The sequence below is a fragment of the Leucoraja erinacea genome, chromosome 34 (genome assembly GCF_028641065.1).
Source record: "Leucoraja erinacea ecotype New England chromosome 34, Leri_hhj_1, whole genome shotgun sequence".
Taxonomy (NCBI): Eukaryota; Metazoa; Chordata; class Chondrichthyes; order Rajiformes; family Rajidae; genus Leucoraja; species Leucoraja erinaceus.
Genome location: NC_073410.1, coordinates 6463339 through 6491220, shown reverse-complemented (window position 1 = coordinate 6491220; position 27882 = coordinate 6463339). Strand labels below are relative to the sequence as shown.

General features: G+C 39.6%; 1 protein-coding gene across 3 annotated transcripts; it reads right to left on the bottom strand.

Annotated features, from left to right (window-relative positions):
* Positions 1-27811, bottom strand: LOC129712956 (heterogeneous nuclear ribonucleoprotein D-like). 3 transcript variants are annotated; one of them, XM_055661754.1, is made up of 8 exons: positions 27465-27808; positions 16607-16775; positions 7543-7701; positions 7086-7217; positions 6714-6807; positions 4804-4971; positions 2427-2532; positions 1-370 (listed from the first exon to the last, which is right to left on the bottom strand). In XM_055661754.1, exons 1-7 carry the CDS (start codon positions 27782-27784, stop codon positions 2462-2464), a joined length of 1113 nt encoding a protein of 370 aa, XP_055517729.1. In that variant the 5' UTR covers positions 27785-27808; the 3' UTR covers positions 1-370; positions 2427-2461. The 3 variants fall into 3 exon arrangements, with proteins under 3 accessions (XP_055517729.1, XP_055517730.1, XP_055517732.1); XM_055661755.1 differs by having other exon boundaries at positions 6723-6807; positions 27465-27807; XM_055661757.1 differs by lacking the exon at positions 2427-2532 and having other exon boundaries at positions 27465-27811.
* Between the last annotated feature and the right edge of the window lie 71 nt (positions 27812-27882).

Genomic DNA, 27882 nt, shown 5'->3' with positions numbered 1-27882 from the left:
AACATGTACAAACGTTTTATTTAATCACGCAGGAGGAGTTACAAATGGAAATATTTCACAGAGCTCATACAACAAAAAACACATTTTCCCCTTACATCTGCCACACTGATCCACGATGTGCTCACCAGCAGTAAAACTAAATGGTGGTACATTATATTAGTTTAAAAACTTTACACAAGAACTTTTGTCCCCTTTACAAAACAATGTCACAGTCAAGTATTACTTGCATTTAAAAAGAAAAAATACAAAGGAAAAGTAAAAAGTCCAAATTCAACACTGCCCATAATGCAAAAAAAATCTGTGACCGATTTCTTCACTTAAAGGATTTCAAAAGATGTCTATTCCCTCTTGTTATTATATTTGCCGCCGCCTGAAAAACAGAAGGGACAACCACAAGGTTAAGCTTTTACCTCAGCTTTGTAGAAGCAGACAGTAACCATGTGAAGTACTGGGCTGGCCGAGTCATGTTTACTGTTTTATCAATATTGGATTAGAAGAATTAGTTTGATGAGCAAAACTATATTTTTGTTTGATTGGTAGTTATCTTCAAAGGAATTACCCAAGTCCTCCATGCTCTTGGGCCCAGCCTTCAGTTGTTATGCCAACTGCATTTACAATATATTAACTATAATCACACACTGCAGATGCTGTAAAAATATACAAGTCCATTAACATTACAGACATCAGTCACGCATCACTACTGAGCTATAGAAAGAAAAAAGCAAGCATTATTTAGCAATTGGTAGTACATTACCAAATTACACACTACTAAAAGAAAGCACTTTTGTAAGAACGGCTTTATCCATTGAAGAAACAGGAGGTCATGGCTATATTACCACTTAACTTGAGCCTGTAAAGAAAATATGACTACATAATTTTATCTAAAAAGGAAAAACAATGTCTGCGTGAATGAAAGTGTATAATTAGAGTTTTTTTTTTAAACTGTCTTTAATCTTTATGGTGAGACAGAAGGTTGGAAGAGACCATACCACAGGGCATCTCGAATTCTGTCCACAATGTGCAGGCTTGTACGAATCGTGTGGTCATGGTGACATGGCCTGCAATGAAGTTCCCACTGGCAGGTACAAACATAACGGTACAAGTCAGAATTAGACTGGTAGAATTCTTATCAGGCTGTTGCTCTGATGTTCTTAAAACCCATTATGGTACATTACCTGAGATCTTTTACTCATTAAGTGTTCAAATATCTCTAGGTTATCCTTACACAATTTACTGCTGTAACTAGTTATGCAAAAATTCAAAGCTAAATGGGAGTAAGAGTAAAAAAAGTTATACCCATATTTAATACTTAGAATAATTACATATCTGCAGCATAAAAATAGGCAATTCATGAATCTAGATTATATTAAGCACAGAAATTAAAGAGCTAGTTCAATCTGGTGACAAATTGTCAAGTTAATAGTACACACCAAAGCAATTGATGACATTATATAATCTCACAATCCGATAAGTACTGCCCATTTCAGAACACTAGTTTTACTTCTAGGTTGTCCAGTGAAATGCTTCCGCCCCAAAAATAAGTACTTACATGATGATTTGAATTGTCATTTCTGCCATACTAATTCAATATAGAGCAGTACGTCATCAGTGGTAGCCTTAAAATTACAATGGATTGGAGCGTGGCATGTTGTCCTCTCATTACTCCACAACCCACTCTCGCAAACAGCCAGATCCACGAACCAATTTATAAACTACACGCTCTCCTACAAACTCTGAAATTAGTCTCACGTACATCATTTTAATGCTATTCATTTAAAAATGCAGCTATAATTCAATGACTAAGAAAGGAGGATTTGGGTCCATGAAATCCAAGTCTAAATTGTACTATGTAACCTCAATAAGCTGAGTTTTTACATCTATCATAAAAGGTTCTTCTTGTTTTTCAACTCAAGAGATCAGGCATTTATGGCACAGAATGAATCCCATTGGCCTTATACCTGTGCAATGTGAAAGAACCAATTAATCTAATTTAATTTAACATAATGCTATAAACCTGTACTTCTATTTTTTGGGTAGTGACCTAATGACTAATGCTATCCGCTTCTCACATCTAATACATCTAACAATTTTAAATCTATGTGCCTAATTTATTGTTCATGGATAGCAATCAAGCACATTTGGCATTGCATCACAGCAACAGTTTAAGACTCCGAAGTTGAATTTAATATTGCAAAACGTAGGTAGCTTACCATCAACTGTTAGCCATTAAAAAAAAAATTACATTACAGACGCGGTGATGTATGCACAAGTTAGTGGACAGTGAAGGTTTCAGATGAACTGTGGAGTTTATGATTTTAGGGTACCGGCAAAGGCTTAATATAAGGGCAATTTCAGAAAATATTGAACCAGCTTTTTAATTCTACATGTGCAATGTGGCCTCAAGTACCCAAGAAACATAGCTTTACCTTGTTCCTGGAGAGCTTCGGAACAGTCAAGTCATCTAATAAGGCCTATACTGAGTTTGGCCACTTCCTCCTCTCCTAGGAGCTTTACCATAGGTGCCTGGTTGACCTGAAAATAAAATTAGTTGAAGAAAAGGATTTGTCAACTCTTCAGCTGTTGACTACCTTTTGAACTAAACTGTTGTTCAGCCAAAACCTTTGCCAGAAGTGTCAGTTTGGCTCAGCTGGTAGCAACCTCATCTCCAGTAAGGAACCAGTGGGTTCCAAGCTCCTAATCAGATTGGAATGCAAAATCCAGGTTGATTGTTACAGTACAGCGCTGAATTATGCAGTGATAAAGGTGCCATGCTTCAAATGAGATGTTAAGCAGAGGCAGCGTATAATCTAGAAGATTCTCTCGTACTATTCCAAGAAACCAGCAGCTCACGATACTCCACAACTGGCACAAAAAACAAACCACGACCATTCATTTTATGTTGTTGATGGCATGCTGTGCATAAAGTGGATGAGTTTATCTACGCAACAGTAACTTCATTTCGGAAGTAGTTGGTTGAGGAGTGTTTTAGGACAGCTAGCTAAAATATTGCTATTACAAGTCAGTTCTTTGACATAGCTTTAATTAATATGCACACTGCAAGTTGCAACTTTCCACGCAGCTAATTTAAAAACAGACAGACTTGCATCAAGTTTTTGTTCCTTTATCAAATACAGTAGCAGTTTTACAATGTCAGAGGTTTCATTTATACTTCACAGCATGGAAGTATCAGCTTCTCCTGATCACACAGAAGTATGGATCAAAGCCAAATTCCCTTCAGATTAAATTGGCATACATTCTATCCTGTACGAGTTCTTCGTGGAAGTTGAAATCAAATATAAATATACAAATACACTTTAAACAGCAGAGTAGTGCCAACAGCAGCAGGTACTTTCATTCAAATTAAATTTCACGTTAAAATTCATCCAACCAACATCCACTGGTTGTTTTTAGGAGGTGTGAACAAAGATAGCATTGGGTCGTGCTCTAACAAGGCATCATACAAACATTGTTCTTAGGCTGAAGATATATCCTATTTAAATATAAAACACACTGAATGAGATGCCCAATTTTACCCTTGAATGGGTATCATATCAGTTCTATTCATCAATCAAATTTGGATGGATATCTAGTCAATTTTGGGGTTTTCATTTGTCTCATTATAGCATTCCTTTTCTTATGGGAACATAATTATTAACAAGATCTCTCATTTTCACCAGATCAATCTGGAATAGTAAGATTTTCTGATTTTGTGGTAAGAAAAGGCACTATAACAAAATAGGAGTTATTTATGGAATACTACAAACTTTCCTGGACAGAGGATGCTATCAAAAAAATGCACACTGGGTCCTTTAACGGCTCGGAAGAGGGCATCTAATTCTCTTGTTGCTTGACAAATACCCAGGCCTTGCCAAAGTTATCACTGTTCTAATGTATGTACCAAATCCTAATCGTATTCTCAGCTGTCTGCAAGTATATGTCCATCAAAGGATCTGGTATAATGCTGACCTAGGGTAAAAACCTTAAACAATAACCTCCGTGTCCAAGGAAATGTAAAGACCAGTCCCACTTGAAGGCATCAGCCATGGCTCAGGTGGTTAATTTCACCTCAGAATCAAAGCTGTGAGTTCAAGCCCAAGGGATTGAGCATAAAATTTAAGATGGAACTCCCAACACAATAAAGAAATTATGCTACCGTCAGAGACTCGGTCGTTTGGATCAGAAATTAAATGATGGCCGTAACTGCCCTCAGGTGGATATATAATGACATAAACTGAGTGAGTTTCCCCAGTGGCCCAGCCAAATAATTCCTCAGAACACATCTAAAAGGGATGATCAAGTTATTTAATGCATTGTTATTTGTGCACAAATTGCTTGAGTTGTCTCTATTACACTAACTATACTGCAAAAAAAAGCATTTAATTGGATGCCGAGTGCGTTAGGAAGCGATGTAATTATCAAAAAAAATAAAAAGATAAACAAGTCCTTAATTTATACCTGCCACTGTCCAAGTGCAGATGATCTAACACCAGATTCTGCAAAATCCAATTGTCTCCCTAGTAAGCAATCATCCAGGCAACAGTTTGGGGGATAAAACTACGTTCTCTGTCGGCTTCTCCAAGCTAGACAAATACCGAGTAGGTGTGACTCAATATTAATGACTAACAAATCACCTGCTAGAGAGACAAAGCAAGCCACTCTCCATTTTGCCACTCTTTTTGAAAATATTTCTCTACTTCAGATTAGCCAAGATCAGCAACCCAGAAGACTGACAGAATATGGGACTACTTACTGGATTTTGTCAAGTAAACTATTGAGAATTGACTCCTGGTCACTGAAACTTACTGTTATAATCACCATATCCCTGTCCATAACCATAATAGCCATAGTTGTATGCTGGGTAGTCATAGCCACTATATCCACCATAATTCTGGTTATAGCCATAGTTATAATTTCCATAACTTGGGTTCCAATAGTTACTGTTGTAGCTTTGGCTCCAGGTCTGACTTTGTCCTAGAAAGGGAAAAACAAACAATTATTAACAATTCAAAGTGGACAAAAAAAGTATCAAAATTTGTACAGAACACATTTCATCTTTATGGCTGCAATCCATACACCTCATTCTTAACTGTAGTTGTGAATTAGATGTATAAACAACAGAAAGCTACGAAAGCAAATAAAGCATAAGATTGACAGAGTTGCTGGTACATCTCATGGCAGAAGACGGAATTTGATCCTATAATCCAGACCCTCAGAATAATTTAATTCCAGCACAGTATTATGTGGAGCTATACTGTCCAGACCCACAGAAACATGGCCATAGCTTGCAAGCGAAAGACTGAACATTTGGATGTTTGCAAGATTATTGCAAGTTACCCCATCTCTGGCCAATCCGCATTCAACCAAATCAGATGAACGATTTGAATCATCCAACAGCTGCTCAGGGAATCATTTAAAAAAATACATTATAAATGACTACACTTCCCATTGGCTGCATGCACAATCATTCTGATGGAATGATATGCAATTTAAATGCAAGCCATTTCTATATGTGAACATTTCATCATATATTATCTGCAATCGTGGCAGTCGTGACAACGGGATAAAATAACATAGTATTTCCGTTATGACACACTGATACCTTGCATAGCTCTTGGGATGTTTGCAAGAACAAGAGGATTAATTGATTTAACAATAAAAACGGACACCAGAGACAGAAGCTGTGCTGGGAATCTGTAGTGAATTAGACATCCCACCCCCACCCAGAATTACAACACTAGGCACAAACTGCCACCCTTCCTGTCACAACATACCACTTTGCTGGAAACCTACTCTGCTGATGTTCCCTCAGCAAAGAACTGCCCATAGCTCAGTATGAAGACGTTGCCTGTGAAAGTTGCTATTCAGAAAGCAGCTTAACCGTTTGCTGCTAAGATGTGTTGCTCAGAAGCCGCAATCCAGCCAGATCTTTTCTTGAAAGTGGTGTCATCTTGTACGAAAGGGTTTAGAAGATTTGAGCTTGTTGCCAGGACTCGAGGGCCTGAGCTACAGGGAGAGGTTGAGCAGGCTAGGACCCTATTCTTTGCAGTGTAGGAGGATGAGGGGTGATATTATAGAGGTACACAAAATCATGAGGAATAGATTGGATGAATACACTCCAGTCTCTCGCCCAGAGTAAGGAAATTGAAAACCAGAAGACACAGGTTTATGGTGAGGGGGGAAATGATTGAATAGGAACCCAAAGGGGTAACTTTTGGTTTTACACAAAGGGTGTATGGAACGAACTGTCAAACGAGGTAGTTGAAGCGACGTTTAAGAAACATTTGGACAGGTACATGGATACAATAGGTTTAAATGTATACGGGCCAAATGCAGACAGGCGGGACTAGTGTAGAGGCGACACGTTGGTCAATGTGGGCAGGTTGGGTCGAAGTGCCTGTTTCCACATCGTAAGACTCGATGACTGATGTCCAGATCTCATGTGCTCCAAAATTATTATTGTCGGGTGTTTCGAGATAGTGAAAAACGCAGTTTTGCATGTCCCATTCACCTCCTGTTAAATGTCAAGGAAATTACAGTGACTTCCCTTCTGTTTTTGGCCACACTGCTCTTCCCATGTATGGAAAAACCTCAAAGGCCAGCAGCCACCATAAAATGTGTTGCTAAAAAAAAAGGGTTGTCAAGGGTTGTACATTTATTACAGCATGTAATCATTGTTCCCTACTGTGAAGATCACTGTCCTCCACACATTATACCTCCTCTACCTCTTCCTCTTCCTGTGAGTCCACCTCTGCCTCCCCACTGCTGTTGCTGGTACACTTCCTTAGGCTGAGCCAATTTGATTTCCACCTTTAAAACAAACATAGTAGCAATTAAAAGTTGTGCTTGTGTTCCAGAAACATCATGTATTATATGAAAGCTTAGAATAACTGTGAATGAGGCTTATAAAAATGGATTCGATATTTATTTATTCTTGTAATTGACAAGATACTAATATAATGTACACACAATCAGCATTTATTAACCAATTCACAGAAAATGAGATTAGTGTAATTTACTGATGGGCCAAAGGGCCATTTTGTGTTGTGAAACGAGGATTCTTAACTACCATTAGAAAATTACCATACCTTGCTCGTTCCCACATCGTGAAACTTCTTCTCCATAATCGTCTTTACTGGATTATCTTCTTTGAATGTGATGAAGCAGAACCCTCTTCTTTTGTTGGTCTTGGTATCCATGGGAAGTTCAATTGATTCAATCTATGAAATAACCAAAGGAAAAAAAAAAAAATCTAAATTGGGGAAATCAACTTTACTGTTCTCTTAACATTTCTTTCAGACAGCCTTTACATCATTGAGCATGTTGGTCCAAGGCAAACTTTTGGAAATTATTTTCTCTTTCTTACCAAACCCCCAGGAATACCAAAGACCTGGCAACAGTGATCAGCAAGAAAGTTACAAGGATTAAACAAATTATTGGCCTGAAAGTAATTATGGTTTCCATCCTGGATTAATTTGTGAATGATGATACACTTATTACAAAACATTTACATACTGTTTTGCTGAGGGCAAAGTAAGATCTTACCTCTCCATAGGTTCCGAAGTATTCTCTCACTTTTTCTTCCGGACAGTCAGGATCCAACCCACCCACAAAGATTTTCTTGATTTGTTCTTTGCCCTTCATAGCTTGTGCTCTCTTGGGGTCAATAACTCTTCCATCAAGTTTGTGTTCCTTATTTAATACCTGAACATTAAAACAAAATACTGATTTATAATGCTTTTGTTGAATTAATGTAATGATCAAGTGCAAGTGATTTTATTTTAACAAGCAAAATTAAATTAATATGCATGTAAATTCTGTAGGTTCTAAAATCCCTGGTTAAGTACTTTTTGAAAAAGTGATAATAGCTTAATTCAGAATTTATCCTCCATCTCCCGAATCTCTTACTCTGTTCCAACAACCACCTTAAATACATGACAGTTGGAGCAGGCCACTCAGCCCCTTATACTACTCCAAGAGATCATGGCCGACCACAAACATAGTCACCGAGCCCCGCTGCCCTCTCAAATAGAGAATTTCAAAGATTCACTTCCCTCTCTGTAAAGAAATTTCTCATGTCCCATTTGGAGATCATAGCTCCTGATTCTGAACAGTTACAGGAAACATCGACTCCAACCGACTCCACACCGACTCCACCACCACACCCCAACCCCCCCCCCCCCCCCCCCCCCCCCCCCCCCCCCGGCAGCTCTCATTCTGCTAAAACTTTAGAGTACAAGCCCGGTCTGCTTCGATTCTGGCAACTCGTCCTTTCACTGCCTCCATGTAAAATATATCCTTCCTAACATGGGAAATAAATGTGTACACAATATTCATGACATGGAGTCACCAGGAATTTAATTGCATGGTATTTCTGCTCTTTTACTTAAACTATCTTGCAATGAAAAACAAGGTATAATTTGACTTCCAAATTTCTTGTGCACCCAAATTTTAAATGTCACCAATACAAAGGAATTCAGTGAAATAATTAACAATGTTGTACTAAAAATAGTATAATATAAGCAGCATTAGAGAAAACAATTAAGCTATGTTGAGGGAAAACCAGTGCAAACATTATCACCATTTAACTAGTGGTCTCTGTTTGTATTCCAATTTTCAAGCTGAACTCCATGATGAAATGCTCCCCACTATACAAGTGTTTGTCACTGTGCCTTTATTTCATTCAGATCTTGGATCATTTGTAAATCCCACAAACTATTTCACATTTTAAAATCCTATATATCAAACTTAAAAATGTTTAAAAAAATTAAGGATGGAATTCATCTGTGTTTCAGTGCATCAAGCCTTGCATTTGTTTGAAGATTTTATTCTTAGTGCTAGCCTCAGCCCCTCCTGGCATCAAATATCTATGCCAGCTTGTCAAAGGCCAAAATACAGATGTGTGATTTATATGGGATATGGACATTTATACTTCCCTCTTTCTCATCACCAAGTCTAAATCTTAATATGTCTGAACCAACAGACAAGGAGCCACAAGAGACTGCAGATAGTGGAATTATGAGTAAAAGCAAACTGCTAGAAGAACAGGTGGGCAGCAATGTTTCAGTGAAATGTTGTTTGTCCATGTTCCTCCACAAGTGTCGGTCTCAGAGTTCCTCCAGCAGTTTATTTTTTGTCAACAGACTGGGAGCATCCTCTCAGAAGCACTAAATCATTCCAAGATATTAATTTATCACAAACCTTCATGAGAAATCAATGTGCTAAAGCCAGCACTGCCAAAATACCCAAATACCTCAAGACATTTATCAACAGAACCCTGATATTATTGATATGGGGCAAATTTACCAATACTTTAATGATCAATACTTTATTGATGAGCCACACATTAGTTCATTCCACCAAAAACTGTTATAAAGCAGTGCTTTGGCAACTAAACATATAGAACCTTATTCAGCGTATTGACCTGAAACATCAAGCATCCACAGATGCCGATTGACCTGCCAAGATCACTGAGCAGTTTTTTTTGCTCCAGATTTCAGTAGTATCTTGTGCCTCCTTGTATCCAGATTTTCTGAAATATGGCACTCAGTTCCATCAGTTATTCATAATTATAACCACAACTTGATGTGTATTGGTGATTTACAGTTTGCCAACTTGAAGAACAACCCATTTGTCACTACCTCTATTTGTTAACCAATCTTCCAGAAATATTCAATCCTAAAGTCCTTATCTTGTGGCACCTTGTCATGCATAGAGAAAATTATGATACAGGTACAGCAAATGATTTTGACAACGGAATATTGACCTTTATTGCAGAGGATGGAGTAGATAAAGAATCAATATTTTACCCAGATACATTCTTGGGTTACCCTTTACCTAACCTTCTGGTTAGATCTTCAAAAATAACTAATTTGTTAAACACAATATATTTTTCATAAAACATTACGTCCCCTGTTAGCACTTAATTTTATCCACATGTTACTTAATATAAAATGCAAGAAAACTTGTAAGTTGCATATACCTGCGTCTAAAATGCAAAAGGAACCTCGTCACAAGATGAATGTGAAAGAGACCAAATTCTAAACACTCAAATTAAATGGTATAAAACAATTTAACAGCTACTTCTGAAGTCATCCTATTTACCCAATAGTGGATAAAATGCAGAAAGCAGACTAGGTGCACATTAGCATTTGCCCAAAATATTTTTTCCCCCCACAATGAACTATTACCCTCTCAATTAACAAGAGGTACACCTATCCTAGTATTGTTTCAATGCTCAATTCACAACCCAAAGCAAAATGCATCATGGTGTCCAACACCTTGGGATAAGTGAACGTTTCCTTGTGATTCAATGGTGATAATGGGTCACCTGAAAGAGCACTTCATGAAGCCCCTCAACCATTTTGACCTCAACAATATATTTACTACCTTGCTGTGATCTGCACACTGCATAACACATCCAAATATTTGCTATAAAATGTGTAATATTTAGCTATCAAAATGAAAGCATATACTTGGGATTATAATCTGTTGTTTTAGCAAAGCCTTCCTTCACTGTATTCAACTGATTTTCCTTCATGTTTTACATCCCTTCCACAGGGAAACAGTCATGTTAAAACAGAATCAAGTTCAAATACTGGCTGTTGCAGTTTGCCAACATGTCCAAATCTTGATGGTATATTGAAGAAACTTCAAAACGCAAATACTTTAAGTTTGCTGTTGAAACGGTCTGCAGGACAAAACTGCATTGCAATAGTTCCTTTACTCTCCTGGTCACTGCTTCAAGTAAAACATTGATAATTTCAGCTGCCAAGACCATTTAGAATGTATAGCTCTCAGACAGCACTTCCAGATTTCTGCCATTTTCAAAATATTATTTTCTTCTGTCAATCTCCAATATCTTGCTCCAGAGAAGAGCTCCTGATTCCAGACCTCTTCCATTGTCCTCCCAAATAAAATTGTGACACTTGTTGTAATAAGACCCTAAGACAAAGTTACAATGTCAATTTTTCCCAGTCCTAACTGACGACACAAATGAAATCTAGATCAGCACATGAAGATGTGCAGCAGCATCAATTCAAACCAGTAACTTCAATACCAGCATACTTATATGTAAAATCCTTGTATCATTCCCCCTAGTCAACGCATCACCCAGTTATCAACTCACTATTTAAACTGGCTTCAATGTGTGACAAGACCAAAAGGAATGGGATAGCAGCAATATAGCACAGGTGGGCAGGAACGAGAGTGGGAGAGCTATAGTGATAGGGAGAGCTGTAGTGATAGGGGATTCCATGTAACGGGAATCAATAGGCGGTCGCAAGAGACTCCAGGTTGGTATGTTGCCTCCCTGGTGCAAGGGTCAAGGATGACTCGGAGCGGCTGCAAGGCATTCTGGAGGGGGAGGGCGAACAGCCAGTGTTAGTGGGGCACGTAGGTGCCAGCGGCATAGGTAGAAAATGGGATGAGGTCTTACAAAGCGAATTTAGGGAGTTAGGAAGTAAATTAAAAAGTAGGATCTCAAAAGAGTCAAGAGTGTTTTATTGTCATATGTCCCGAATGGGACTATGAAATTCTTACTTGCTACAGCACAACAGAATATGTGAATATGTAAACATTGTATACAACGGGGAAAAAAGAAAAAGTTCAATAAAAGAAAAAAATAGTGCAAATACCAAATAATAATAGTCTTTTGCAGTTCAGAGCTCATAGCTTATTCGTTGGGTTTAATAGCCTGATGGCTGTGGGGGGGAAGAAGCTGCTCCTGAACCTGGACGTTAGTATTCAGACTCCTGCACCTTCTTCATGATGGCAACCAATGCAGGGAGACAGAGGGCTATAGTTCCTTGGTGAGGGATCCATGCTTAAAGATGGTGCCAGGGGGTTGGGATTCATTATTCCTAGGGCATTGGAACCGGTTCTTGGGACCAGTACACCCGGCTGGACTGGAACCAATGTCCTCGGGGAGTGTTCGCTGGTGCTGCTTTGGGAAGAGTTTTTAAACTAATGCGGGGGGGGGGGGGGGGTTGGGGGGGAATGGGGGCAGGGGGGGCTAGAAAATGAGGGCCGGAATCTAAGGGTAGAAAAGTAGAAGTGGAAGGTCTAAGAATATTAAAATAAACCCAAAAGCTTTGTGCCTTAATGTGAGGAGCATTCGTAATAAGGTGGATGAATTGAATGTGGTTAGTTGTTAATGGATATGATATAGTTGGGATTATGGAGAAATGGCTCCAGGGTGACAAAGGCTGGGAGCTCAACATGCAGGGGAATTCAATATTCAGGAAGAATAGACGGAAAGGAAGAGGAGGTGGGGTGGCATAGATGGTTAAAGAGGAGATTAATGCAATAGTAAGGAGTAACAATAGTAAGGAGTAACAATAGCTTGGATGCAGTAGAATCTGTATGGGTGGAACTGCAAAATAGCAAAGGGCAGAAAACGCTTGTTGGAGTTGTGTACAGACCACCAAACAGCAGTAGTGAAGTTGGGGGTATTAGGAAATTAGGGATGCATGTAGCAACGGTATAGCAGTTATCATAGGTGACTTTAATCTACATAAATTGGGCTAACCAAATTGGTAACAATACGGAGGATTTCTTGGAGTATATACGAGATGGTTTTCTAAGTCAATATGTAGAGGAACCAACTAGAGGGCATGTCATCCTAGACTGGGTATTGTGCAATGGGGAAGGATCAGTCAGCAATCTTGTAGTGCAAAGCCCCTTGGCAACAGTGACCATAATATGGTAGAATTCTGCATTAAGATGGAAAGCAACATAGTTCATTCAGAGACACGAGTCCTGAACGTAAAGAAAGGTAACTTTGGAGGTATGAGATAGAAATTTGCTAGGATAAACTGGCAAATTATACTTAAGGTTGACAGTGGATATGTAATGGCAAAGATTTATAGATTGCATGGATGAATTATAACAATTGTTCATACTTGTCTGACATAAAAATAAAACAGGGAAAGCGGCTCAACCGTGGCTAACGAAGGAAATTAGTGATTGCTTTAAATCCAAGGAAGAGGCATATAAATTGGCCAGATGAAGCAGCAAACCAGAGGACTAGGAGAAACTTAGAATTCAAGAGGACAAAGGGGTTAATTAAGATACGGAAAATAGAGCATGAAAGAAAGCTTGTGGGGAATATAAAAACTGACTGAAAGCTTCTATAGATATGAGACGAGGAAAAGATTAGTGAGGAAAAATGTAGGTCCCTTAGTCAGAAACAGGTAAATTTATAATGGGAAACAGGAAATGACAGACCAGTTAAACAGATACTTTGATTCTGTCTTCACTAAGGAAGACAAACAATCGCTCAGAAATAATATAGGACCAGGGATCTAGTGGTCGGGAGGAACTGAAGGGAATGCACGTTAGTCAGAAAATGGTTTTAGGTGAACTGTTGGGACTGAAGGCAGATAAATCCCCAGGGCTTGATGGTCTGCATCCCAGATTACTCAATGAGGTGGCCCTAGAAATCGTGGACGCATTAGTGATCATTTTCCAAAGTTCTATAGACTGAGTTCCTGTGGACTGGAGGGTAGCTAATGTAACCCCACTGTTTAACAAAGGAGGGAGAGAGAAGAGAGGGAATTATAAACCAGTTAGACTGACATTGGTTGTGTGGAAGATGCTTGAGTCAATTATTAAATATGTAATAGCAGCGCATTTGGAAAACAGTGACAGGATCGGTCAAAGCCAGCAGTGATTTATGAAGGGGAAATCATGCTTGACTAATCTTCTGGAATCTTTTTGAGGGTGTAACATGTAGAATTGAAAAAGAAGAGCCAGTGGATGTGGTGTATCTGGATTTTCAAAAAGCCTTTGACAAGGTCCCACACAAGAGATTAGTGTGCAAAATTAGATCATATGGTATTGGGGGTAGGAGATTGACATGGCGAGCTGGTTGGCAGGCAGGAAGCAAAGAGTAGGAATTAACGGGTCGTTTGAAAAATGGCAGGCAGTGAGTGACTAGTGGGGTGCCGCAACACTCAGTGCTGGGACCCCAGCTATTTACAATATATATTAACGATTTAGACAAAGGAGTTAAAAAGTAACATCTCCAAGTTAGCAAATGACACAAAGCTGGGTGGCGGGGTGAGCTACAACGAGGCTACAGGGTGACTTGGATAGGTTTGGTGAGTGGACAGATGCAGTATAATGCGGGCAAATGTGAGGTTACCACTTTGGTGACACGAACAAGGCTGCAGATTATTATCTGAACTGTGTCAGATTCGGAAAAGGGGAGGTGCATTGAGACTTGCGTGTCCTTGTACACCAGTCACTGAAAGTGAACATGCAGGTACAGCAGGCAGTGAAGAAAGCAAATGGTATGTTGGCCTTCATAGCGAGAGGATTTGAGTATAGGAGCCAGGAGTTCCTACTGTAGTTGTACAGGGCCCTGGCAAGACCACACCTGGATTGTGTGCAGTTTTGGTCTCCTAATGCGAGGAAGGACATTCTTGCTATTGAGGGAGCGCAGCGTAGGTTCACCAGATTAATTCCCAGGATGGCGGGACTGACGTATGAGGAAAGAATGGATCAACTGGGCTTATATTCACTGGAATTTAGGACGAGAGGGGATCTTATAGAAACATATACCATTCTTAACGGATTGGACAGATGCAGGAAACATTTTCCCGATGTTGGGAGAGTCCAGAACCAGGGGTCACAGTGTAAGAATAAGGGGTAGGTCTTTTAGGACTGGGATGAGGAAAAATGTTTTCATCCTGATAGTTGTGAATCTATGGAATTCTCTGCCAAGAAGGCAGTGGAGGCCATTTCACTGGATGTTTAAGAGACAGTTTGATATAGCTCTTAGGGCTAATGGAATCGAGGGATATGGGGAGAAAGCAGGAACGGAGTACTGATTTTGAATGATCCGCCATGATCATATTGAATGGCGGTGCTGGCGCGAAGGACCGAATGGCCTACTCCTGCACCTATATTCTATGTCTATGTTTAAAACAAATATAGTGTGTATTAATCAGAATGGCATCAGGACTGAGGACACTCCAGATAGAGATAACATATACATCTTTATACTCTCAAGCAGAGATGGTTGATAGCTCAACTGAAGAATTCACAATGAAAGAAATCAATATTGTCCATAGAAAGAAACTAGATTCCTAAAAGTAGCCTAAAGTAGAAATTAGCCAACGAGAAACAAACAAAAAATTGAGGTGCAAAGATGAATAGAAATCTTCCCAAGATTGTGGAATACCAAGTCAACCTGCAATTTTAACAAAAAATCAATTTGAATGTACTTTTAAACATATTACAATAGCTACTTCAGGATACCCTCTCCCCATTAGACAAATGTTTAAAGTTTAAGTGTTGGATAATGTCATTTAAACACACTATGTTGCAACACAAATTCCACACAAACCTCAACCCAATACAACTGGATTCTTTGTTTCCCCAAATATAAAATGCAAAAGTTAGTCAGGTCTGGTCCGTAATCTAATCAAGCAGGAGCATATATTACCACGTATTATTTCTACCCTAACCCCATCTACTGAGCCCGTGGGACTAGAACCTTTCAATTTACAAAAATGGCATTTTCAAGCTGAACCACCTAAATGTTCTTTGTACTACTTCGGGGCACTTTTTTCCCCCTTTAAAACGAACACATGCAATTGAGAGAGCAGTGTAAGATATTTTAAAACACTTATTCAGAACTATAATATTTAATTAGCATGCCTGTGAACTATAACCATTGCATTTCCAAAAAAAAAAATTCTGATAAAACACAATTGCAGTTTCTATTCAGTTTTTTTATTGTGGTCTGTGGGTTCAAGGCTCAATGAATGCAGGAGAATCATAAAAAGGCAACAAGAGCGCTTTTAACAATCGCTGAACAAACTGACGGGAGTCCAATGAGAAACACCAAAGGGAATCCACTGGGTGATTGTGACATGAACGTGCCCATTATATCTCCCTGATATATTCAGTATTCTATTAAATGAAGCAGAATTTGTGTCTGGAAATGCAATGGTTTGTCGTGGTCAAACGGTTGTGGATTCAGATTCTACTGGGACGTGTGCACATGACTGGAGCACCGAGAAAGTGTGGCTTGGTGAAGTAGTCATTTGCCAGATAAGACATTTTTAACTGACTTTAGGTGGATAATGGAAATGGTGTAATTGCCATCAGAAGCAAGTTCTCTATGTCTTGAAGCTATTTCTCTCAAGAACAAAAAACATTAAAATAATTCATCTTATTATTCATTATACTCTGCGTACACCAATACAGAAGCTGCATTTGTCCAAAAAAAAAAATAAACACACAAATACTTTGGATGTTCAGTCATATAATGGCAGTATATGAATGTAAATGTATTTTATACTTGTAAATTTTGCAGTTCAACTTCACCCTACAGGAAGATGTGGTAAACAGATGGTGCAAATTAAAATGATATGCTCAAATGACTTGGGCAAACACCCAGGAACAGATCACTCATTTGTCATCCTGGTGGAAGAATGGAGTCGGTAGATCTAAAGAAAGGAGCACAAGTAAAATGGAAACCAAAATACCCTGCTGTTCAACCTTATGCAGTATCAGAGTTGAATTGTTTTAAGAAGTTAGGTTTCCTCATTTAACCTGAATGAAGTCAGGTTAAAACCAGGTGAATACCAAATCCTACCTTTTCTACACTTTCAGGATCCTTGAAGAGGATAAACCCAAATCCTCGCGAACGCCCAGTCACAGGATCCATTTTGATTACGCAGTCTACAATTTCTCCATATTTAGAAAAGTAGTCCCTTAAATCTTTCTTGCTTGTTTCCCAGCTGAGTCCACCAACAAACATCTTCCTGCACAGTGACAATATAAAAAAAGGAAGTGCAAATCAGTTTTGAGAACAGCGCTAGTACAAGAATGTTAACTTAGCTCAGATGGGGTGGAGTCAGCACTACCAATACTGGTCACCTCCTCCACTGACATTTTAGTGCAAACTCAATCTTGGCTTAGAGGTGAATATCTTGTTTCTCCGTCCAATGCTCTGGCAATTAGTTAGCATTATCCATGTTACATTACCTAGAAATTTAAATGTTATACTCCAATGGAAGGCGTTTGTCAAGAAAGAAAGAAAGAAAAAAATCAGGGATGCTAACTCCAAGTACTTTGCATCAGACACTTCAACCATCAAGCTACCCATAACCTTTGACAAATCCCATGTAACATTCAGGCCAAGTAGACAAATGAAAACTACATGATCTAATTCTTTTTATTAAGCAGAAGTTGGGATGGTAGAAATTTTGTATATTGTGATTTTGAGCAACAGCAGCAGTTGTTAGCCTAACATTATTTCTTCATCATATTAATATACAAACATACCATAATAATCGTGCAAGAGTTGGAAAAGAGATTCCAAGACCTGTGTACTTAAAAGAACACAAACCCTTATGTCATGCCAGCAATTCCAAATAATACATGCACACTCTACCCAACTTCTGTGAACAGCATTGTGAAATATCTTCCCCTCATTGTCCTGGATTTTACTCAGTTCAAACTATGCTTTCATGTTGTACCTTGCTCTTAAGGGCAAGGAAGACAGACTATGTGTACCCAGTTCACTCATCACACAGGTTCCAATCAAAAAAGGTACTTGGATTACCAAACACATTATGATTAAAGCAAACTGTGAATTAAAAAAATGGTTTCAAGATGGCCAATGAAAGCAGAAATTACTAAGGCAAGTGAAAACAGTCAGAAATGTATTTTGATTGCAATTTTGGTTCAATAAGAGATAATTCACACACCAAAGAAAGAGATCACTACTTCCAGATCTACAAAGCAGCACCAATGGTTAAATAATCAAATTGAAATGGATCCAGCATTATTAGCCTCCAAGATGCCATTTTGGTTGAGACAAAAGGTTTAATAGAGTACAAACCCCTGGATTCAAAGAGTTGTACCATGGTGACCACCATTTGACCAGCAACTGGTGGGGTTATTGAGTCATGAAACTTATACATCTTCTTGGCTTGAACGTGCCAAGAAAAAATCTCCAGTACGACAAATTAAAATGCTTTCAATTAAAAATAATTTCTTATAATCAGAGTTCAGTCATTGTCGTATTAAATTGTATTACCTGATCTGGACACCGAAGAGATGGGAAGAGTTTTGGTTTGAATGAAATTAATATCAATTTCATTAAACAAGACGGATAGTGAAGCTCAAAGGGAAATGGAATGCAACTTATACAAAGCTCTGCAATGTCCCAAATAGCTTTCAAAATAGTTTTGTTATAAGGTTATTCAAATGTTCACTGTAGCATATGGGAAAATAACAAACATATTTAATGGTACAGTTGGCCATAAACCTCAACTGACAAAGATTCCATGCATTGGCTTGCAACAGACATCATGGTAATTTAAACAATGTCCTAGGCCAAAATGATAATCAACAGCCCATGCAATTTTCCAATGGTAATATTTTCCTTCACTGATGCCAATAATATAGTTTAGTTTATAGGAATGATGCAAGAGACAACATTACAACATAATTGGAGCAAGTATACTGTGAACAAAAACCCATCTTTTGCTCCAGGTTTAGTAAAGGAGCCAAGAATGTTATTATGCATTACAACCTTGCAAACACCATTGCACAAATTATCAATTGTCAAACTTCACTGCACAAATATCTTCTCACTTATCAACCTTACCAGACGAACCCATCCTGGCCCTGTGTCCGGCTGCATATTAAATAATTATGTCACTGTGCTCCTCCAACTAATTTCTAAATCGTTGTCATGTCAACACCATCCAAAGATTCTTGCCAGCCAACTTACACACATATCCCTCCTAACTGCTTACTGTACCTCAACTTTCTGCATTTCACAAACCAGTAACATTCCACTCCACACCAATATTTAAAAAGCTTTTCTATTCTTTCTCCACGTGAACAACTTCTCATGGAAATGGTGCCTGTTATTGATCGTCTGCTACAACTGAGTAAAGAATTTGCTTCAACCACCTAGCAGTCACTCCATGAAACAAGTTGTTTTCAAATAAAAGTTATTTTGAACAGCTAAACATTTTTGTTACTTCAAACTAAAAAACACTTTTTAAAAAGTTACAATGTTTAACAGAGTATCATTCCACAAATGTCCATCGAAGCAATTACTTGTCTATTTCAACAATCCTCTCGCAGTGTAACTAACAGCCTGTGTTCTTAGAGATAATAGTGTCTGATTACTGTGGGGACGCTCCCTACAACTTAACCAAAATCTAGTACAAAAGAGTGTAGGAAGAAACTGCCGATGCAGGTTTACACCCAAGATAAACATAAAATGCAACAGTAATTCAGTGGCTCACGTAGCATCTCTGTTTAAAAAAAAAAAAAAAAAGGCTTAGTTTTGGTTCAATCTGAAGAACGGTCTTGACCCAAAACATCACCTATTCCTTTTCTCCAGAGATACTGCCTGGCCAGCTGAGTTACTCCAGCATTTTGCGTCCATATCCATTACAAAGAATCAGCAACAATGAGGGTGGACCGTATTCTACATATGTAACCTTTTTATCCAAAACATTCACCTTCTTTCTTTTTAACTTTAGATGATTGGTTCAGGATAGGCTAGCTAGAATAACTCAGTGGGTCAGACATCTCTGGAGAAAAGGAATCAACAGATGACGTTTACGATCAAGTCCATTCTCCAGACTGAGAATCAGGGGCGAGGGAAACGAGATATGAAAAGGAACATAGAATAAATAAATTAATGAAACATATGCAAAGGGACAAATCAAAGCTACCAATGATGATCAAGAGAAGATGGGAGCCACAATGGTCCATTTTTGTCTGTGGAGAAGGTGATAACAAATGATACAAACAGTGAAACTCGGCAGGATGACAGTGAAACTAGTACAAAGACTAGGGTGGGGGAGGGACAGAGAGAGGGGATGGAAGGGTTACTTGAAGTTAGAGAAATCAATATTTCATTACAAATGAACAGTGAAGTTCAAAAAGGGAAATGGAATGCAACTCAGCCCTATAGTCAATCTTTGGGAAGTACAGGATAGGCCAGAATCTCTCCTTTTGTCCGAGCCGACTTCACTTTCCTGGCATAAAGACAACTTAACTGAGAACTTCCAGAACCTATTCTTGTGCATTTCCAGGCATAGCTGTCAACATTAATACATAACTTTGAGTTTGCAAAGAGTTTTTTGAAGACAGCAAGGGATCAGGCACTAAGTTGGCACTAAGCATCCTGCCAACTCATCATTCTCCAAACAAACCCCCCGCAGAAAAGTAGTGAAGAGCAGTGCAACTAATCAAATTTCTCTTCAGCCAAATAAGGAATGCAGAGCAAAAGTTATAAAATTGTGCGTAATGTTTTGTTTTTAGAGTACTTGAAATCACTCAAGCCACCCAACAGGCAACATCTACTGGCAACATCTTCCCATCTCCACTTTCCTTAGAGACCGTTCCTTCCCCAACTCCCTGTTCAACTCGTTCCTTCCCACCCCCTCCCCAGGTACTTTCCCCTGCAACCACAAAAGATGCAACACCTGTCCATTTTCCCCCCCCCCCCCCCCCCCCCCAGGACCCCAACAGTCTTTTCAGGCGAGGCAGAGGTTCACTTGCACGTCCTCCAACCTCATCTACCGAGACCAAGTGCTGGCTCGGTGATAGTTTCCCTGAACACCCACGCTCAGTCCGCCTTAACCTACCTGATCTCCCGGTTGCTCAGCACATAACTCTCCCTCCCATTCCCAATCTGATCTTTCTGTCCTGGGCCTCCTCCATTGTCAGAGTGAGGCCCAGCACAAATTGGAGGAACAGCACCTCATATTTTGTTTGGGTAGCTTACACCCCAGCGGCATGAACATTGACTTCTCTAACTTCAAATAGCCCTTGCTTTCCCCTCCATCCCCTCCCCTTCCCAGTTCTCCCACCAGTCTTACCATCTCCGACTACATTCTATCTCCATCCCGCCCATTCCCCTGGCATCAGTCTGAAGGGTCTCGACCCGAAACGTCACACATTCCTTCTCTCCAGAGATGCTGCGTTACCCCAGCATTTTGTGTGTACCTTCGATTTAAACCAGCATCCGCAGTTCTTTCCTACACATCCTAGGCAATAGTTGTTGTTTATTGATGTCAGGAGTGACACTGTAGGTACTTCCCATACTCATGTAAAATATAGATTCTTATTCTAGTTCAAAACTTATGAGATAGTCATGAACCAGTCATGAATCAACATATAGGTTTCCAGATCTGTTTTTTGCATTTTTCCACCCAATGTAAAATATGCAGTAAAGAAGAAGGTAAAGAAAATCCCTGTATCCATCAACCTATTATTGCAGCATTATACTTGTACCAAACTTTGTAGTGTGACAAAAGATAAAACATTGCAATTACTAGCAAATTATTATAAGCAAGTCCGTGCAGATCTCAGATACCAAGCATGATTTATTCGCAGAGTCACCTGTAGGAATACTCCATACTAGCTATTGCAGGCAATTTGCATTAAAAGGTAAAAGAAAGGATTGGTTTTCCCAGCGTTAGTTGAGGATTCCAACAACAGAAGTTCCACTCTAAACTGGATCCTCAACTTCCTGACCAACAGTCAGTGATGATAGGCAACAAATCATCTACAATAATCCTCAACACCGGTGCCTCGCAAGGATGCATACAATAATAAAACTGAAACAAAGAACTGCAGATACTGATTCAGCACAATAATAAAGCCAATTCCTGCAATGCCTCACGTATACAATCATGGATTTCACTGACTTTGGAAAGAGGTTCATACCTGAAACACAACCAATTATTTGTAAACCACTAGCATTATCCTGGCAGTCGTTCTTTCCACTATAACCAAAATCCATTACAAAGAGGTTCAAAATAACACGGGTAGACTCTACTACAAGCTCAAATAGTCCATTCTTTATCTGCGGCAAAATGTTGAAATGACCCATGTGGACAATTCCACCCAGGGGAAAAAAGTTTTGACTTTCTACCTTCTGTGCCTTTTATAATTTATTTTGCATATAAAATTTATGAGTGGCCTAGTCAGAGCTTTTTCCCGGGGTAGAAATAAATCTATACGGTGAGAGTGAGAAAGTATAAAGGAGATGCGCGGGTCAAGGTTTTTTTTACAAGGAGAGTGGTGGGTACCTAGAATGCATTGCCATGGGTGGTGGTGAAGGCAGATACGATAGTGGCATTTAAGAGCTTTTAGATAGGCGCGTGGAAGTCTGGGGAATAGAGGAATATGGATGATGTACAGGCAGATGAAGTCAGTTTAACTTGGCATCATGTTCAGCACAAACATTGTGGACAAAGGGCCCATTACTGTGCTGTACTGTTCTATGTTTACTCATCAAATAACTTATAGCTCGCACAGAAGCAGTGCAGAAAAAAAATTAAAAGTTAAAAATGGCTGCAATAAACTTCTCACCTACTCCAACAGACGCTAGCAATAGGCCACTGAAATAAAAACCAGGCAGTTTTAAGAGAATAATTAAATAGACCGTTTAATTGAATTAGGAAGCAAACGTGTACTGTTAATAGAGACCTAGTAACAAAGGTGGAAACAGCAATGGAAAATTATGATTGCCCAGCATATTACTGGTAAAGAAAAATAAGATGAGTAGGGTCAGTTGGCGCTTTGCGTGTGTTCTGCCATTCATCAAGATTATGGCTGTCCATCTTGCTGTAGACCAATTTCCTCAACCATTACCTCGATTCCCTTAGTCATTTTGTTAAGATTTAAACAATTCCCTTAGTCAAGATTGTTTTCTGAATATTAAGCCTCCACATTCTTCCAGGGTAGAGAATTCTTAAATTTGCCACTCTGCATGAAGCAATTTCTCACTTTTAAATGGTTCAGCCCTTATTCCGAGACACAAATCCAAACTATAGCTCAGGCCCTCAAACCTAATTTAATATCTAACCCGGAAATATAACTGATCTCCTCAGCCAGACTGATAATGATTATGAGTGGCTGGGACTCGAGCACTGATCCCAACTAATCAACAATCCTGATTATGTGGCAGCCTATTTTAGAATGGTTTGCTAAAAAACAAAGCAAAACCAACAATTGTGTCCTTGATTAATCTTTAAAAGGCCATTCATACTGGCGGCAAAGGGATTGTGTAATAAATTCCACGGCTTTGGTCAATCACAACAACACAAAAAATATATCAATAATAATAATAATTTATTTATAGGTCAAACATAGCTGCACAAGTGCTGTACACACCAAAAAAAGTTATATCCATCAAAAATAACAATCAAAAAAATAGTAGGAAAAAAATAAAATAAAAATCTAGCAACAGAAGCAAATTGGCCTTCAAAAGCCAGGGAGTAAACAGTGGAGAAGATGGACAACTGTCTGATGTGCAACTGTTTTCAAAGTGCCGGAGCACACAGAAAAGCTAAGTTCCCAGCTGAAGCTGACCTGAGGGACCGGGCCAGGTTGAGCCCATTCAGAGAGTAAAAACCAAAGTTTTGCAACCTACCGGGAGCCAGTGTAGGGAGGCCAGAATTGGCGATATGTGCTCCCTCTTTCGAGTCCCTGTTAAAAGGCGAGCAGCAGCATTCTGACTGGAGAGAGCAGTAACGAGACCAAAATAAGGTTACAGTAATCCACCAAATTGGATTAGTAATTTCCTGAAAAGACTGAAAAATAACCACCGCGCATATTTGGCGACTAAAAGTCAATTATTCTACCTTAAAAGAATGACAGTAGATGGCAAGCACATTGGATGTACAACTTTCATTAGCACCATGTATGGAAATAAGAAACAAAGTTCAAAATTAAAATGGCCCATTAAACTGAAAATCTCTCCCCAAATGATTTCCATCCAAAGGAACTAATTAATCCTCTAACATGCTAGATAGCTACAAAGAAACATACAGGCAACAGCTAGAGCAATCAAATAGTCAAAATCATCATGTGGGTTGGGTGTGCCAAAACATCCAACTAAACTGGGATTAAATCATGATTATGTATGGAATTAATGCCCTGGAGATTGCTTAATACTTAAGGGATCAAGAAGCATTTGTACAAATTCTCCTATAGATAAGCTTAACAGTGCATTTATGGTTTTTGTTTCCAACTATGGTGCATAGTAAATCTAGTGTGAAGAGTTGTGTTCAGATATTTTTATGATATGGAATATAAAGAAAACTCCTAAAGATTAAAAAGTAAGCATCAATTGTAAAGGAACCCTCAAAGATTTTAGGAGATGCTTATTTGCTTGCCCTCCAAGTGGATTTGGAGAATTTTACAAATATAGGGCTGTGCTACTTCTTACAGTGCTGAGATGTCTGCTGCAGGTTTTCCATGGCTCCAGAGCTAGGTCAAGAACTAGAAACACACATTTCCTCTCAGGCTATGTTGACACACTGAAGATAATGATGAATGTCATCAGCATGAATGCCTGCTTTTGACGAGAGATGGTTCCTGGGATATCAGAAGTGCAACGTGTTTTCTGGGGTCTCTTGATAGCCCTTTAACATTGGACATCATTGAGGCAAGTTACCAAATGAAGTAATTGTAAAAGTGCAGAGAATAAGATAACCATTACAAAAAAAACCCCACTAAAGCTGGCAGGGATTACATTTTGAAAACAGCTATTCAACATGGTTCCAAAAAAATGTAGACCTTTGTCGAAAGCCACTTCAATATCCCTGCTACTAGAGAATTTAAACAGCTTTGATCAGGATTCAACTGCACATTCATCTCACTGCCAACCTCAGACCAGAGCAGCAGGACATTACTATTTGCAGTGCAAATTCCAAGAAATCAAAAAGTATTTATATTTTCCTACATTATTGTACATTTTCATCACCCATGCACACTTCTGTGGAACACAAAATGTGGCAATATTTACAAGAATAAATACTGAACAATTACTATTTTGGATTCACATTTCAATCACATGTGTCTAACAATAGAAAAAAAAACTATGAAACCTAGCCTGGTGAAAAATCAGAATTAATAAAAAACTGAAGATGCTGGAAATCAGATTCATAAATAGAAAATGCTGGAAATGTCAGCATGTCAGATATTGTCCGATGTGCTGGGCGTTTGAGCATTTTTCTTTAAGTTCAGCCTTGAAGGCCTTGGATCAACTCATAACATTTTCACTTAAGAAACTAGCATGTCCAAGTCCTTCTCCAGAAGTCCAAACACAAATATCTAGGGTGACATTTAAGTTTGGTACTGAGGGAGTAAGTACCATGTGGTCGGAGACAATTTAAAAGTTGTTAAACCAAGGCATTGGTTGCAATTCTAGTTGAATGATCAGTGCCACAATATCACTGATACAACAGTGGGGCGATTAACACCTAACTAGCAACAAAGGAAGGTTGACAAAAATGCTGGAGAAACTCAGCGGGTGAGGCAGCATCTATGGAGCGAAGGAAATAGGCAACGTTTCGGGCCAAAACCCTTCTTCATTCAGGACCAATAATCTGAAATATCATCTTAAATTTCCACACAGGCAACTAAATGAATCCAAAAAATCTAGTATAATTGCCTGTAAACATAAACCCACTAGATGGTCAGATCATACCCCATTATTCACATGTCCATCTGAAAAGGAAATCTGCCGACCTTACCTGGTACAGACCATGTCTGACTCTATCCACCCGAATATTGTCAACTTTTAACAGCCACCTCATTTCAAGGTAATTAGAAAGGAGCAATATTCACAAGAAAGGGAGTTCAAGAGAATACTGGATATTATCCCCCATCCAGCATCAAAAACATGATCACAAAATATAGAATGGTATAGCACAGGAATTGGCCCATTGACCCAATGTTTGCGCCAAACATGTTTAGCTGAACTGATCTCATCGGCTTGCAAGTGATCCATATCCCTCCATTCCCTGCAAATCCATGTGCCTATCTAAACGTTTCTTAAATGCCACCATCACATCTGCCTCCTTCACCACCTCGGCAATGCATTCCAGGCCCCCAAAAAACGGCCTGTATATCTCCATTATATTTTCCCCTCACCTTATAGCTATGTCCTGTAATGTTGGGCATTTCCACCATGGGGAAAAATGTTGTGACTATCTATCCTACCTATGCCTCTCATAATTTTGTATACTTCTATCAAGTCTCCCCTCAACATCTGACTTTCCAGAGAAAACAATCCAAATCTATCTAACCTATCCCTATAGCTGAAACCCTCTAATCCAGATAGCATCCTGGTAAACCACCTCTGCACCCTCTTCAAATCTTGCACATCGTTCCTGTCATGGGGCAATCAGATCTGCACACAATTCCCCAAATGTGGTCAAACCAAAGTCTTAAAAAGCTGCATCAAGACTTCCCGATTCTTATATTCAATGCCCCTAACAATGGAGGCAAGCACACCATATACCTTCTTTACCACTATCTACTTGGACTGCCACCTCTAGTGAGCTATGAACTTCGATTCCAAGATCCCTCTGCACATTAATGTTGTTACGGTCTTGCCATTAACCGTATACTCCCTCCTTACATTCAAGTTCTCAAAATGCAACACTTCACACTTGCTCAGGTTAAACCTCATCTGCTATTTTTCCACTCATTTCTGCAACTTATCTATATCCTGCTATATCTTCCGACAGCCTTCCTTACTGTCTGCAACTCCTCCAATATTGGTACTGTCAGCAATCTTAAATCAAGCTGCTGATTTTCACATTATGCAATGCCCATGGACAAAAAAAATCGCTATTATGTGTCTATGTTATCCTGCACTACAAATATTTTTCTTCAGCTGCAAAATATTTTGGAAACAATAGAAGCCTCTGCCATATATTGTGCAGACCAGTTGAAAAAAATCAAGGCCATGGAAGTTCAAAACATTTTTTGTTCTAAATGTTCATTATTTGATCATTTGTCAACACGGCGTCTATTACACCCCAGCACGTTGTTACGCCATTTCAGTAGAAGCAACGACATTGCTGTAAATCAGATGTCGTGAAAGATCATGAAATTGAATCTCAGTGTCCTATCTGGGACATGAGAATAAAACACTATGGACTCTTGAATTTGATCGTCAGTATTGTTTGCCTCACCACCGATACTGATTGAGCTGATGAGTATTTCCAGCGTTTTATTTTAAATTAATATTTTGCACAAAGATCAATGAATGGGCCGTGAGAGGAACGTGAGTAATATGGGCACTTTGAAGAAGGGTCTCGGCCTATTCCTTTTCTCCAGAGATACTGCCTGTCCCGTTGAGTTACTCCAGCTTTTTGTGTCCATCTTCAGGGCATTTTCAATAATAGGGTCAGGATGAGTATTTAATTTCACATAGTTAATTCAAAGTAGACTACCTTTGTTGCTTTGCTTGATCAGGACCCTGGTCTCTGGTGGTTAGATTCCCCTGTCATTAAGCCGCCGAGGCAATAAGGTGGGGGACATTTAATCTCATTACAAACTGGCTCACCAGACCCTCAATGAGCTCCACAAAGGGGGGTCACCCGCGGGTCAGCCCAGGACTAGGCCTCTGCGCCCCAAACACAAGCCCGGCCTCTGCTCCCTCCCGCACTCACCCCTCGTCCTCCTCGTTCTTGCTGGCGTTGATCTTCGAGCCTTCCATCTCCTTGTTGGTCGGCGGCTGTAGCTGCTGCGACGACGGCGCCGCCTGGCTCCCGTCGCCCGCCCGCCCCGAGGCCTCGTGGCCTGGGCCGCCGCCGACACCACCGCCACCGCCGCCGCCGCCCACGCCTTTGGACGCATCGGCTTTCGAGTCCGTCGCGTTGCCGAAAGCCTCGTTGTCTACCGGGCCGCCGAAACTGTAAAAAGCGGCGTCGAAACCGTCGGGACCCGCCCCGGCGCTGCCGTTTTCTGTGAACTGAGCCGAGTCCGCCATCTTGACAAGAGCTGGAGCACGAGGGCGGGACGGAGGCGGGACGTCCGCCTGATGGACGGGCGCTGTCACCAATCAGCAACAGGCCCGCCCCACTCATC

Bases quoted from the DNA above. Each gene is read 5' to 3' on its own strand.
- LOC129712956 (XM_055661754.1), bottom strand. From the start codon at position 27,784: ATGGCGGACTCGGCTCAGTTCACAGAAAACGGCAGCGCCGGGGCGGGT. The intron at 7,218-7,542 runs GTAAGATCTTAC...GTTATTTCATAG, and splicing joins ACTTCGGAACCTATGGAGAG to ATTGAATCAATTGAACTTCC. The intron at 6,808-7,085 runs GTATGGTAATTT...TTTGTTTTAAAG, and splicing joins ACGATGTGGGAACGAGCAAG to GTGGAAATCAAATTGGCTCA.